General features: G+C 45.9%; 1 protein-coding gene across 1 annotated transcript in view; it reads right to left on the bottom strand.

Annotated features, from left to right (window-relative positions):
• Window positions 1–15213, bottom strand: part of plxnb2b (plexin b2b) — a gene marked incomplete at both ends in the record, with an annotated part of 194558 nt that overhangs the window by 115191 nt on the left and 64154 nt on the right. The window contains 5 exons of the mRNA XM_080737057.1: window positions 1870–2061; window positions 5100–5297; window positions 7175–7429; window positions 8273–8659; window positions 9788–10095. Coding sequence (XP_080593183.1) covers window positions 1870–2061; window positions 5100–5297; window positions 7175–7429; window positions 8273–8659; window positions 9788–10095 — 1340 coding nt within the window. The remainder of the gene's footprint in view (window positions 1–1869; window positions 2062–5099; window positions 5298–7174; window positions 7430–8272; window positions 8660–9787; window positions 10096–15213) is intronic.

Below are 15213 nucleotides of genomic sequence, written 5' to 3'. Positions count from 1 at the left end.
CCCCTGCTCTAGGTATAAGTAGGGTATAAGAGAACACTTTACTAGGACGACCTAGACGTGTGCATAGTTGAGCCATGGACATCAATTAACACTTCTACTGCCTCTTACTTTGAAGGGATGCTTGGTGCCTTGGTGCCGCGCCGTTTCCTCCGTAGGCCGTCGCTATTATTTTGAAGGGCCGGGCGGGGTTTTTGCGCAGATGGATTATCACTTGACTTCAACGTTTACGTCATCTAGTCACATGACAGTGTGGGCCCAGAAAGGTGTCATGGCCGTGCCCAGCCGAGTGCAGTTTGTACTGTAAACAGGCCACCCTTTGGATCAAAATGTCTCTTTTTGAGTAAATGAAGTCTCTTTATGGGCCTCTCAATGGATTTACTATGGAGGAGGTTCACTTCGCGTGCACGCCCAACGTGCGCTGTAAACAAGTCGCGGGATTTACCGATGCACAGTGGACCACGGAGCCGTATATAATATATTTACTGTACTTACAGTAAGATTGACGATGAGCGTCGTCAACGGCACCATGATTTTAACCCTTTAAATGCCGGTGAGGAATTAATCATTATCATCATTTTATCTGTGAAGTCAAAGCATAGTTTTGCAGGGAATAGGATAATTTGCAGAGCATGCCCTTTCTGCCAGTGTGACCACCTCTTTTAGTTTACATTACCATGGCTTAATGTTGCAGCAGACCTGGTAGTTTTGATATTAATCTTCTAATACCAATTATGAAATGACTTGTCCTGAACATTTCCCCATTGTTCACCAAGGCAATGGATTTCTCTTTTGCTGCTAATGCTGATGATGTATAGATGTATACATTTTATCACAAATTCAATGTGTTGCTAAATTATGCGGAGTGTTGATTTATGCGAGCGATTCACACAGGCACACACATCCAATATATAAGAATGAGTGGCCGTGTACACATAAATCAAGGCACATATTTCATGATTCCGACGTTGGTCTTTACTTTAGGTGCAGAGCTGCACTATGTGTTTGGTGAATGAGGCCCAATGTATTAATAATTTACCTTGACCTCGATCTGACCACCATAATTGTACCATATGCGAATTAGGTTTATGATTTGATGATGAAACTGTATCAGAGTGCCATGCATACGTACTAGGCAGGGCAGGAATTTCATGAAGGCCATGGCTGCCGTTGCCCCTCAGTTTGGCCTTGTGCCCCTCAAACCAATGGCATGTCCTGAGGCCACAGTGGCCTTAAAGGAGTAGTTCACCCCCCAAATGACTTTTTTTCTATTGATTTTACTTGCGTTATGGAGACTTGAGTTCAATAATAGTTTTGGGGTTTTGTCACATTCCAAAGACAATAATGTTATTACAAATGATTGACCCACATTGATTCCGTATGGGGACCCAAATGCATCCGGAATCAGTAGGGGTTAAATTTACTAAAATCAGCTGACTGTACCACTTTCTCCTCTGTCTCTTTCTTGTCAATATGTAGACAGTAGACAACGGTGTCTCTTTCTTGTCATGTAGACACCAGTGTCTCTCGTTGAGATTCTGAAATCTTAACTCCCCCAAGTCCCCATCTTTAAACCCATCCAGTGACTTTGATTGGTGCAGGGCTGAGCATGGATCAGATTGTAAAAAACATCACTTATCTATTTCACTGCAGATTAGGTTATCATCCCTATAACCCTTAAATTCAACAAATTGTTTCAATGGACTAAATGGACTCCCCTGGGGAGGGGAGGGGAGGGGAGGGGAGAGTAGAGTAGAGTAGAGTAGAGTAGAGTAGAGTAGAGTAGAGTAGAGTAGAGTAGAGTAGAGTAGAGTAGAGTAGAGTAGAGGAGAGGAGAGGAGAGGAGAGGAGAGTAGAGTAGAGGAGACAGACCTTGGAGACATTTCCCTGGCTGTTCCCCAGGAAGGCGACGGTGTGGTCGTTCTCCACGGCAACGGCCACAGCTGTCAGCAGGCCCTTAACAGTGACCACCGCCTCCGCTCGCAGGGCGAAGTCCGGCTTGCTGGCCAACGGAGAGGACAGGAAGTCTGCACCGCACTTATACTGGTTCTCCAGCATGTCCTTCTGTGGGGGGGGATAGGGGGTAAGCAATAGCAACATGCACGTGCACACATAGATATCAAAGGGGGCTTGAGCACCTGCCCTTTCACCCGTCTGTAAAAAGTGCCCTCTCCAGATCATGAATGCAGTTTTTACTATGGTGAAAGAAATGCAAATGCCCTCTTTCCATGCCATACCTGAAGGCAGCATTCAAGAGAAATTGCCTTGTCCAAACTCTCCTGAACTTGAATGCAGCATCTTATGTTGAAAGAATTGCCCTCTGTGTAGAAATCCATGCCGTTACGCCACATCTCCAGACATCTTAGTTCAGTATGGTATTAAGCACCGAAAATAGCCGACCTCCAAGCTCACAACGCGTGGCGCGTTGGGATGTAGTAGTAGTTGGGAACTTGGGATGCTTGGAGGTCTGCTATTTTCGATGTTTTCATGACTTTTAGAAATGTCAGCCCCTGCCTCTCTAACATTCTCTGCACGTCCCTGGGGGTAAGCAATAACAAGATCTGCAGTGTTGTCCAACAGAGCAATGAAAAAACTAGGATGTAAAAAAATGACAGTGATGTGTCTTAGCATTATTGACCAATGGGGAATTCCTAAAAAAAAACGAAATTGCACACTTTTGTGTCAGATGCATGATCTATGCATGGGCGTGCATGATCCGTGCACTATGAATTACATGGAAGTCTATGGAGACTTGTGGCATCCTAGCACTTTGGCAGCCATCTATACTATAATTTTGCGAATGTCTGACTGAGTGAGTGAGTGAGTGAGTGAGTGAGTGAGTGAGTGTCTGTCTGTCTGTCTGTCTGTCTGTCTGTCTGTCTGTCTGTCTGTCTGTCTGTCTGTCTGTCTGTCTGTCTGTCTGTCTGTCTGTCTGTCTGTCTGTCTGTCTGTCTGTCTGTCTGTCTGTCTGTCTGTCTGTCTGTCTGTCTGTCTGTCTGTCTGTCTGTCTGTCTGTCTGTCTGTCTGTCTGTCTGTCTGTCTGTCTGTCTGTCTGTCTGTCTGTCTGTCTGTCTGTCTGTCTGTCTGTCTGTCTGTCTGAAACAGCGTTTCTCCTCAGTGGCTGGAGCAATTGATCTGAAATCGCATCACCATTAGCATATGAACACACCTGACATAACTGTGAAGCCCGTTTGTCACTTTCACAAATCGTATGCTGTATATTAGCATTTTTATGGTGTATCTATTATCTATTCTGCATCTACCCTGAAACAGCGTTTCTCCTCAGTGGCTGGAGCAATTGATCTGAAATCGCATCACCATTAGCATATGAACACACCTGACATAACTGTGAAGCCCGTTTGTCACTTTCACAAATCGTATGCTGTATATTAGCATTTTTATGGTGTATCTATTATCTATTCTGCATCTAGCTTGAGGCGTTTCTCCTCAGTGGCTGGAGCAATTGATCTGAAATCGCATCACCATTAGCATATGAACACACCTAACATAACTGTGAAGCCCGTTTGTCACTTTCACAAATCATATGCTGTATATTAGCATTTTTATGGTGTATCTATATCTATTCTGCATCTAGCTTGAGGCATATCTATTCTGCATCTAGCATGAGGCAACATGTTTAACCAGTGTGTGTGTGTGTGTGTGTGTGTGTGTGTGTGTGTGTGTGTGTGCGTGTGTGTGTGTGTGTGTGTGTGTGTGTGGGGGGGGGGGGGGCGGTGTTGTCTGGCCCTGTTACAGATTTTGTACAAAATCATGCAGATCTCTGTAGCCATTAAACGAAACGGGTATTTCTTACATTGATGCTCCTACATATTATCATGCAAGCACCAGTTAAAGTTACTTTCCATCCCTCATATACTGTATGCACAGTGCACAATCATCCCATAACCCACACACTGCACATCATTTTGGAGCTCATATCTTTGAACGGGTAAGGGCTAGTTTTTAAAATGCAGCGAATGAGTTAAGATGAAAAAAGAGAAAAGGGTTTAATTGCTTTTTCCATTACAGTTCAAATACAATGTCCATGTATTTGGTAGATAATCACATTTTTGCAATACAGTTACTGTATCGAATTCCAAATCATTTAATGTATCGTATCGCCATGAATGAACCTATATCTTCTGTGTATCGCATCATCAACCATGTATGGTGATGCGTATCACATTGCTGTTAAAATGTATCGTTACACCCCTAGTACGTTTGCATGGCACTCTGATAGTTTCATCATCAAATCATAAACCTAATTCGCATATGGTACAATTTGGTGGTCATATGGAGATCAAGGTAAATTATTAATACATTGGGCCCATTCACCAAACACTTAAGTGTAGCTCTGCACCTAAAGTAAAGAGTAAAGACCAACGTCGGATTCATGAAATATGTGCCTTGATTTATGTGCACACAGCCACGTGGACCTTCCAATGAGTATGAATGATGCATGCGGGCCCATCGGCTTCGGCTTCAATTAGTAGTTGGGATGTACCTAGTTACTTTGCACCACTGGGGATTAAGGTGCAAGGGGAATTCCTCAAAAAAACTAAATTGCACACTTTCGTGTCAGATAGCTTTATTTTTATATTTTGCCCTTCCTCGTGGACCTATAGTTGAGGATTATACCAGTGTCAGCCTACTTTAAATGGATGTTGCACCCAGTGGTGCAAAGTAACTAAGTACATCCCAACTACTAAGTGAAGCCGAAGCCGATGGGCCCCGCCCATGCGTCATTCATACTCAATGCTCAAACCAACACCGTCCTTATCTCACTGCATGTATATAACTACGCAGTGCAACGTAACTGAGAGGGCCGCATAGCGGCCCGACCTCTAGACGCGAGTGCCGCAAAGCGGCCCCAGCTTCTAGTTTACTTAAGTACTGTTTGTAGATTTTGATTATTACAAAACATTAAACATTAACCACTTCAGCCCTAGACATTTCGGAAATTTTGAAATCTGCTATTTTCTCTGCCATCTGCTATGGAAATAACAATATGCACGAAAACAAATTTCAGACACTTTTTTATAAAGCAGATTCAGATTAAATGTTTTATCTAAAGTGGAAAGCGGAGGGAACCCGCAACTCACGTCGATCTTGGACTTGCAGAACTCGTCCGTCTTGGAGGAGTAGGGGTTGTCCACGGCCGTCTTGCCCGAGATCTGCCCCGAGTTGCTGTAGCAGGCCCGGATGATGTCGCCCAGGCGCTCGTTGATGGCGTTGAGTGGGTACATGCAGAGGGCCGAGTCGGCGGGGTTCTCGTCCGAGCTCGCCGCCACGAACAGCACCTTGTGAAAGTTCAAGAATACCTTTAAAACTAGGGCATTTAATAGACATAAAGCAATATTATGAAGAGACCCAAAATTATGAATTCCGGTTCATTATTATTGTTAATTAATAAAAAATATATAAATGTAATGTATGCTTAAATCAGTCAAAAACACATATAGCAGAGATAGACATGAAAACGCATAAACGTGCGTATTTCTTTTAAGACCTTTTTTTTTTACCATTGTGTCAAAGTAAGTTCTGAAACTCTTTTTGGGTTTTGTTAAGCGTCTATCAGACGGACGGTGGTCGACGCGGGGGTTCTCGGTTGTATCCGCAGGGATCGCACCGAGGTGGAGACACAAACACAATCGCTCCACGAGGTAAACGGTGGGCGATAGGGCATTAACGACTTGTGATTTTTGCAAGTCGACTCGACTCAGTAAAAAGTTGAGTTGAAGTCGACTTTATCGTTTGATGACGTCATCACATCACACACGACCCCCCAATTATTTTGGGGGGGTCCCCAGATGATTAACTTAATGTGAAACACTGTTTTCTCACTCAACTGTAAACAAACTAACATAAAGTTTAAATGTATAGACGGTATCTGCACATTTCTAAAGTGCCAATTTAAGGACTTTTTTAATACCTCTAAAATGACAAATTAAACATTGGCCAAATTGTCAAATAAATTATATAGAGGCAGAAATTGTGAAAATAGCCGATCTACATGCTCACAACGCCTCGCAACGCGAGGCGTTGTGAGCATGTAGATCGTCTATTTTCACAATAGAAAGTTTTTTTTTTTCAACTTCGACTTTCGACTTTCTCTGGTGGGAGTTGACTTGTGTAATGAAGTCGACTGAGTCAACTTGTCGACTTTTTCGTTAATGCCCTAGTGGGCGATATACAAAGATGACCCCAATCCAGCTCTTGCCGCCCGCGAGCGCGTGCATGAACGAGCACGCGCACAAGAATTTCACAGGGCCGTGCCCGCTTGCCGCTCCACCCCTCAACTTCTCCGCGTGGCCCGCCGCTCATTGAAAATGTATTACTAGGACGGGCCAACCGCCTCCCGTCTGAGAGACGCTTTACTCTTCAAAAAGGGTAGGCAAGGCAATGGGCATAAATAAGCTTCGGCTTCCTTTTCGGCAGTACCTCTGTGTGTGTGTGTAGACTAAGCTGAAGTATTTATCGATGTAATGAAAACCAAAATAAACTATTCATTCCAGTGTTGATGTTGACAGGAATTTTTTTATTTAGTTTAGTCATAGTCCTTTGAATGAAATGTCATTTAGTTTTAGTCACATTTTAGTCGTTTTAATATTTGAGTCTAGATTTAATCAATCTACAGTTGATTTTTTCTTCCAAAAAACAGGGGGCCTTAATGGCTTGGTAATGGCTGATTTTACACTTGGTTGCATGCTGAAAATAGCTGATCTATAACCTCACAACACCTTGCAGCGCGACGCGTTGTGAGCTATTTTCAGAGTGCAACACCCTAGCGCAACCAAACATAAAATTACTTGTCTTTTAGTTAGTACTAGATCACTTCTCCACTTGTCCCTCCCTAACGTTTTAGTCTAGTTTTTATGTTTTGACAGTATATTTAGCCTTACTTTTAGTCATCATAGCTCAGTTTTTATTTAGTTCTTATTTTGTTTCTGTCCGTGAAAAAAAGGTAGTCGACGAACAACACTGTTTCATTCCAGTGTTGATTTTTCAGGTGACTAAATTATGACTAGAACTAAATTACATTTTATTCAAAAGACTATGACTAAAACTAAATCAAGATTTGCTGTCAAAAACAACACTGTTCATTCACTCGTTCACCTTGTCGAAGGATTAAAACTAGATTCATTCAGGTTAAAACTGAATTAAAACACTCCTTCACCTTGTCGAAGGGCATGACCGTGCCGTAGGCCGTGGACAGGGTCATGGTGCGCGCCAGCTCCTTGCCCGGCTGGCCCACGAAGGCCGCCTGCACCTTGTTGTAGCGGTTGTCGTTGCCGCCGCCGCACTTCAGCTGCAGCTCCGTGTGCGAGAAGTAGTGTGGGTCGTCCTCGCAGAGCCGCGACACAAAGGTGAGGTTCTTGTTGTCCGTGCCGTCGAGCGTCCGCGAGAACAGGAAGTAGACGAAGCTGTCCTCCTAGATAGATAGATAGATAGATAGATAGATAGATAGATAGATGGAGGCACAGGTTAAAACTGAGAGAAGACATACTATGAATAAAGTAAACATAAAACGCATTAAAAAGGGGGATAATAATAACCCTTTGTTATTGCATAATAAGACTCATAAATAACTAAAACCACAACCAATAGTCCAGTTCACAGGCCTAGTGGCTGGTCATGGAGTTAAGGAACCTAATAGGCTCTATGCACACAGCAGCCATATTGGAAAGAGATTGGGCCTCCTCCTTACTTCCTTCAGAGGTGTTTTGGAACCCCCCCCCCCTCCAAGGGTAATGGACCAGAGCCTAACACCTGAGAGGGAAGTAAGGAAGGGGCCCAATTGCTTTCCAATATGGCAGCTGTGCATAGAGCCGCACCAAATTCTGGGCCCTAGGTACAAGGATTCACTGCGGGTCCCCCATGAATGTTCTTCATAGGGAGAGGGCCCATTTAGACTGGGAACGCATTACGCATTATTTTGTGCTTTAACTATTGAAAAATAGCAGATATACAAGATCATAGCATGGCACCGAGTACCGCAACTGCTATTTTTGAAAAATTGTGAAAATTCTTTGAATATTTAAAATCCTTCTATGTCAGTGATTTGCACACATTTTCACGCTGTGAGCTTGTATATCTTCTATTTTTCAATAGCTAAAGTATAAAATAATTCCAGGCCCCTCCACCTTGGGCCCTAGTAACTCAGCCCCACTTTTCCCCCCATTGTGACGCGCCTGCCTACTGCTGGAGGGACAAAAGTGCACTTCGACGCGTTCACTCTTGGCAAGACGGCAAAACGAACGGGAAAAGCACCGACCTTGAAGGCGTGGCGGAAGTCGTGCAGGTACTTGGGCACGAAGGGCGCCGTCTGCACCGTGGACGCCTCCACCACGCTCTCGAACACCACCCACTCGCGGTAGTCCTGGAGGATGCGCGTGCTGATGAGCTTGGTGCTGTCCTGGCTGCCGTAGCCCTTCCCCACCATGAAGACGTCCAGGCTGGGGCCGTCCCTGTCGTCCTTGTCCTTGAACGTGGACATGACGCCCACCACGTTAACGTTGTCCTCGATGCTGGCCACGTACGTGCGCTCGCCCTTGCTGTCGGCGTAGTACAGCTCCTGCGTCACGTCGGTGAGGTTGAGCAGCGAGCAGATGCCGCGGTAGCGGCTGCCGCACACCACCAGCGAGCCGTTGGTCGGGTGCACCTGTTGGGACGGGCGTGAGTTTTAGGACAGAAGATGATTCCAAAAATGCCTTCTAAATCCTTACCTACGTTTTCGGACAATTCAAATCGTCAGAAACCTTGTATCTCCAAGTTTAAAATCTGCACTTGCCCTGGGCAAGGCAAAAAGGGCAGCCCCCCACACACACATGCCTGAAATGGACCCTTAAAGATCTTTTGAGAGCGTTTTTTTCATTTTACGCTCTCAAGTGTTACATTATTGTTAAATAAACGCCTGCATTACTCGATTACAAGAAGTCTACACAATTAGAGAATGTAGAAGAATCATTTGCCTGTTATCTCTCCCATGGTACCAACACCGGTAAGACGCCCTAAGGGCGAGAAGCGAGGTAGCACTGAAACAACAGAGACTGACACAATATGTCCATATATGGGCATTCCCAGATATGGGCTTAACATTGATGACATCAGGGATCTCCATATATGGGCATAAAAGGGACAAGGACAGAATTAATGTGGTTGCCATGACGCGAGTCACACTTGCAAATGAATTCTGAGCCGCTGTTTGGAAACCAGTGGGGTACAACAATAAAACACACAAAAAAACGGGGCACCGCTGGACTACTGGTCCAGGCACATACCACTTAGGCATTGCCACATAGGGATGGATGCCTGGCGGCGTCGCCGGTTCGATTCCCGATCCGGACGACCTTTGCCCATGTCACTCCCCATCTCTCCCCCCATTTCCTGTCAGTCTACTGTCCTATCAATAAAGGCATAAAAGCACAAAAGCAAATCTTAAAAAAAAAAAAAAAAAAGAAAAAAGAAAAAAATCATTTACACTAGGGGTCTTCAACGTTTTCAGTCCAAGGACCCCTTAGTTGAGAGAGAGATGAAGCAGGGACCCCCACAATCTGTTCATAGATTCCATATAGTTTCATCGTTTGACAGCACAATCATCAGTGTATTTTGGATTTATGTCAATTTGTGTTTTCAGATAATTAACCACTTGAACCGTCACTACTTAATAAACTTGACCTTTCACTCTGTCTTCTCTTTTTCCCCTCTACACTAAACCTCTATGCCGAAAACTCTGAGGACCCCCTAGGGGTCCCGGGGACCAACTGTTGGAGACCCCTGATTTACGCACCAGCAGCAGCTTGTTGTGGTTGTCCATGAGCCGTGTGTTGGAGCAGGCCGAGGGGGGCGGCGTGCAGGTCCTGGAGTCCATCTTGGGGCCCGTCTCGGTGCGCCTCTCCCGGCGGAGCGAGGCACTGAGCTGGTACACGGCGTTGACCGCCCCCAGGTAGACGCGCCCGCTCTCCGGGTCCTGCACCACGTTGTTGATGGCGCTGTCAGCGGTGAACTCGGCCACGGTGGCGTGGGCGCCGGCGCCGGAGGCCGACAGACTGACGAGGAGGAGGAGGAGGAGGTGCAAGGAGACCCAGCTGGCCATCTCTGGAGGGAGGAGAGAAGGAGGAGAGAGAGAGAAGGATTGGATCAGTGATGGATGAGGCACAGGGCTGTCACCATTATGACAGTTTACATGACGATTAATTGTCACTCAAATAATTGCGATTAACGATTTAATTGTGTTTTTTGTCATTGACAATTACATTTCTGTTTGGCTTTTAGCGATAAAGTGACCAAGCCAGGAAAAAGTAGGAAAGGAAAAAAGCAGCGGAAAAAAGCAGGAAAAGCAAAGAAAAGTGGGAAAAACTAGATGCACTGTTCTTCCGAGAACAGGTCTCCGGCAGGTCAGGTAGTTTTTTTTGGCCTCCTGGTGGCGCTATGATAGGCCAATGTGAAAAGGGTACCACGTGTTCTTGGGTCTTTCAGAGCAATTCTTTTCACTCGGCATATTGCCGAGTTTCGTGAAAAGCGACTGCACTGTTGCGAAAAGTGGTGGAATAGAAAATGCAATATCAATAAGTGGCCTCCGCCACTCCATGGCTTGGCCACTAAGTAAAAGCCCTAAGGGGAAAGGGTTAAGCAAAAGCTTTGTTAAAAAGGTATGTCCGTATGTTTCAGTCCGTTTTTAAAAGTAACCGTAGATTGTGAGGCAAGTGGTCGGGAGGGCATTCCACAAACGTATAAATATTCGCCCCCAGAGTATAGGGACAACGCTAGTGGTCATGTGATGAATGAATGCAGTCAGATGCCTGTGAAATTCATTCATTTACACAACCTCCTAGGGCTATAAGGACACATACACACACACACACACACACACACACACACACACACACACACACACACACACACACACACACACACACACACACACACACACACACACACACACACACACACACACACACACGTTTTTATTACAATACTAGTGAGGACATAACTTTTTTTAACGCCTAAAACCCCAAAAAATAACTACAAGCTCACAACTCGTCGCACCACATCACGTTGTGAGCTTGTAGCCTGGAACCAGACTAATCCGCCTGGGCAAAAACACTTGCCCCTGGCGAATATGGGTCTGGCCCCGCTCAATTGTGAATCCATTTCCGTCCCCCAAATAATTGGTTGGACGAATCAGGGCCCAGCATTGGTCTGGTCAAACCAATGGTGTCCAGAGCAATTTTTTTAACCCACCCCTTGGAAATGAAAATTCAACTTGCGAGTACTACATTTTGGTCCTCGCAAGTATAGTAACACGCACACGCACACACGCACACACACACACACACACACACACACACACACACACACACACACACACACACACACACACACACACACACACGCAATCTGATGGTCATCTGTAGGTCAGCCATCAGTCAAGCACTAATGGGGCAATCACAAGGCCGGGATCAGAGAGCGCTGTATGTGAAGGGCATCAAGATCCCCGAGCCCCCCAGACTTACTGGGATAAAACTAATGAAAGATCCCCTACAGTGCACAAATCACCACCGCTGTTAGCCCGTTATCAAATGATTTCTCCGCCTTGCTCCAACATTTAACACGGGCCGTGTTATTTGAACTTTAATTGACTTGATATCAGAAACAGAGAGAGGAGACGACCCTTCGTGGTTGGAGGGCAGATTATTATGGCCCGAAGAATTGGATCTCAAATAATTTATCAAAACATGACGTCCTTCTGAAGAGCTTGATGTAGCTGCAGCTATCTTTCTGTCTGTCTCTGTCTGTCTCTCGCTCTCCGTTTGTCTGTCTCCGTTTCTGTCCTCTCTCTGCTTGAGCACAATTGCACTCGGTTAATATCTCTCTCTCTCTCTCTCTCTCTCTCTCTCTCTTTCTCACAATCCCCCCATTCACCGCATGAGCGCACAATACACTTGGCTAAGGATATTTGTTGACTTGTTGTTTACTGAGGGGGAGGGATTACATCATCACACAGCACCCCCCCCCCCCCCACCCCCACCACCCCAACCTCCCTCTGAGCAACAGGTGGAGCTGGAGCTCCTACGTATTGTCTTAACGGCGGGTGGTCCCTCCCTCCACCTCTGATTGCTCAGGCTGTGGTTAATGTGGACACCGCGGGTGGCCTTTCAGGAGGTGTTTGCGCACGTGTCGTGTGTGCGTGCGTGCGGGTGCGTGCGTGCGTGCGTACGTGTGTGCTAGCGTGTCACAAACAACATGCTTTCAGCAGGTGTGCCTGTGCGTTGCGGCTCACACAACACACACAACACCTCCAAGCCCACAACGCGTCACAGCTTGGAGGTCGGCTATTTTCAGTACTTGATACCACACTAAACTAAGCATAAAAAAGGCCATGCTGGAGATGTGGCGTAATGGCATGGATTTCTACACAGAAAGGGCAATTCTTTCAACATAAGGCGATGCATTCAAGGAGAGTTTGGACAAGGCAATTCTCTTGAATGCTGCCTTCAGGTATGGCATGGAAAGAGGTGCATTTGCATTTCTTTCACCGTAGTAAAAACTGCATTCATGGTCTGGAGAGGGCACTTTTTTACAGACAGATAAAAGGGCAGGGGCTCAAGCCCCCATTGATGTCTATGTGTGCACGTGCCTGGGCAGCACCGCCGTACCTGTCAAATTGAAAACCCCCCGATGTGCCGTTTTATTATGTTAAACCCTGCCGCCCCCCACGCTGGCCTCGCCCGCACTAAGTGGGAAGGAACCACTGATTAGCCGTTCACCCCGCAGGGCTCGCTTAATTTCAACCTGTTTTGTTGCCGTCGCGGTTGGAAACCTTGTATGTTTCCGAATGAACCGTTCCTTTTTTTATTGGCGATTAAAAAAAGATTGCAAAAATGGTGAAAATAGACGATCTGCAAGCTCACGACGTGCAGCTTGTAGATCGGCTATTTTCACACATTTTGCACGACTCTTTTATGTGATGATGTTTACGAACAAACTGCGTTTAAATAACGGAGATAAGAGCTTTCTGCCCCCCGACATCACGATTAGCATTAAAGCGGTCACGTGTCGTCGCCCGCCTTTGGCCCGATTATTCCCTGATTTTGTCTTTTTTCGTTCCCCCCCCCCCCCCCCCCCCTCACCTCGCTCCCTTCTCTCCCTCTCTCCCCCCAGAACCCATTTCACTAGTTAAATGTATCTGACCCCATTTGTGCCCTGATGATTCCATTACAACTGAAACGGTGCAATAAACTCACCTTGGTTATTCGAGGCCGGCAAGTCTGCGCGTGTGTGTGTGTGTGTGTGTGTGTGCGCGCGCGTGTGTGTGCGTGTGTGTGGGGTTTTGTTTTTACCATTTCAATTAAGAGGCGTCTAACAGGCAAGCTACTATCGAGCTACAACCAGCCAGGTTTGACTAATAGTTGACCTCTGGATGACCGGCGCTGTGCATCCGTTGCCGTTGCTGTGGTGTGTTTCCGTTTGCCTGGGTGTGGGTGGGTGTGCGTGCGTGCGTGCATGTGCGCGAGTGTGCATGCACGCGTGCGTGTGTGGGTGTGTTTCCAGGCCGCAAGTCCCTCGCACACACAAAAACATAAAAAGCAAAACGAGCTAGCTTGCGCGCTGGCGAACGTTCCGTAGGCATGACTCAGGGCCGCTCACAAAAGCCAATGAGCCGCTAAATGATAATGGCAGTTGATGGGCTCTGGAACACGGAGAAGAATAATTAGGTGTAGAACTGCTCCGTGGTGTTCCCCACAAAATGGACACAAATAAGCAGTGGTGTAAAGTACATTTACCCAAGTACTGTAGCCTACTTTTATTTCATTGGAGTATTTCCAATTTTTAGTGCCTTTACTTCTAATCCACTACATCTCAGAGAAAAAAAGGGTACTTTTACTCCACTGAGTTTTGACATTACAAAACATACATATGAGCCCACTTCAACCCTATACATTTCGGCCATTTGGACATTATGCATAATTCTGAGTACTTTTACTATTGGTACTTTAAGTACATTTGGATGCCTTTTACTTGTAACAGCGTATTTCTATATTGCAGTATTGATACTTTTAAGTAAAATATGGGAGTACAGTAAATAAGCAACACAGCGGGCAGTCGGGTGGTGGAAACCTGACTTACTTTTCAGGAAATAGAAAAAATGGGCTAAACTGTGTTCCAGCAGATCCAGTGCATTATTTAGTCAACACGTTGTTGTTCATGCTTTTCATTGGTTAGATATTTATGAAACCATCAGTCATAATTTATCAATTCAGGCCATTTCAGGGCCAGGGTAAAGGGTTCACGTGGTTAACAGGGGATTTTTACAAGGTGTAATTGCCCTGTGCCAGACTCCCATAATACAATAAGCATGAGTGCTCCTCTGTGTGCTGGCTGATGACGTGTAGTAGGCTATTATTATCTCTTCAGGGGGGGGGGAATAATAATATCGTCGTTGTCAGGTGTAAACCTTGTATGTCCAAAACCGTTCGTTTTTGCATTTTAAAAATGATTTAGTGAAAACAGCCGATCTACAAGCACACAGCGCCTCGCACCGCGAGGCGTTGTGTGCTTGTAGATCAGCTGTTTTCACTACTTTTGTGCGACGGCCTTGTATGATGAATCAGGGCTTTACTTTGCGAGAGAACATACAAATTTGAAACTTGGAGATACGAGGTTTCCACCCGACAACGACGATATATTCATTCATATCCGCGTCGTTTTGCTGCTTGCTCGCGGCCACAGGCAGCACCACTGTAACACTCCACATCATCCACAAAAGGTGGATTAAGTTAGGCCTAAATGTCTTTCTGTGACAGCTGAAATTAGCTCTCCGCCAAACACAAACGTTGTGACAAAGCAACTCTTTTTTTTTTCTCCTTCCGTGCGGCAAAGCACAAAGCGAGTGCGTACTGTACCCACTCGTCTTGTGGGCCGTTCATTTGGGTTTACAGAAAGACAATCCCAACTCCCACTTTATACTTCCCCGACTTCAAAAGGAAGCCCTCGACTATTCGTGCAAGCGCCACGCGCACCCTGCCCACACACACACACACACACACACACACACACACACACACACACACACACACACACACACACACACACACACACACACACACACACACACACACACACACACACACACACACACACACACACACACACACACACACACACACACACACACACACGCACGCACACACACACAGACACACACCACGGCCA

This window comes from Nannobrachium achirus (genome assembly GCF_963921795.1).
Source record: "Nannobrachium achirus genome assembly, chromosome: 11".
In the NCBI taxonomy this organism is placed as follows: domain Eukaryota; kingdom Metazoa; phylum Chordata; class Actinopteri; order Myctophiformes; family Myctophidae; genus Nannobrachium; species Nannobrachium achirus.
The sequence above is the reverse complement of the archived record's forward strand: the minus strand, read 5'-3'. Positions and strand labels throughout refer to the sequence as shown.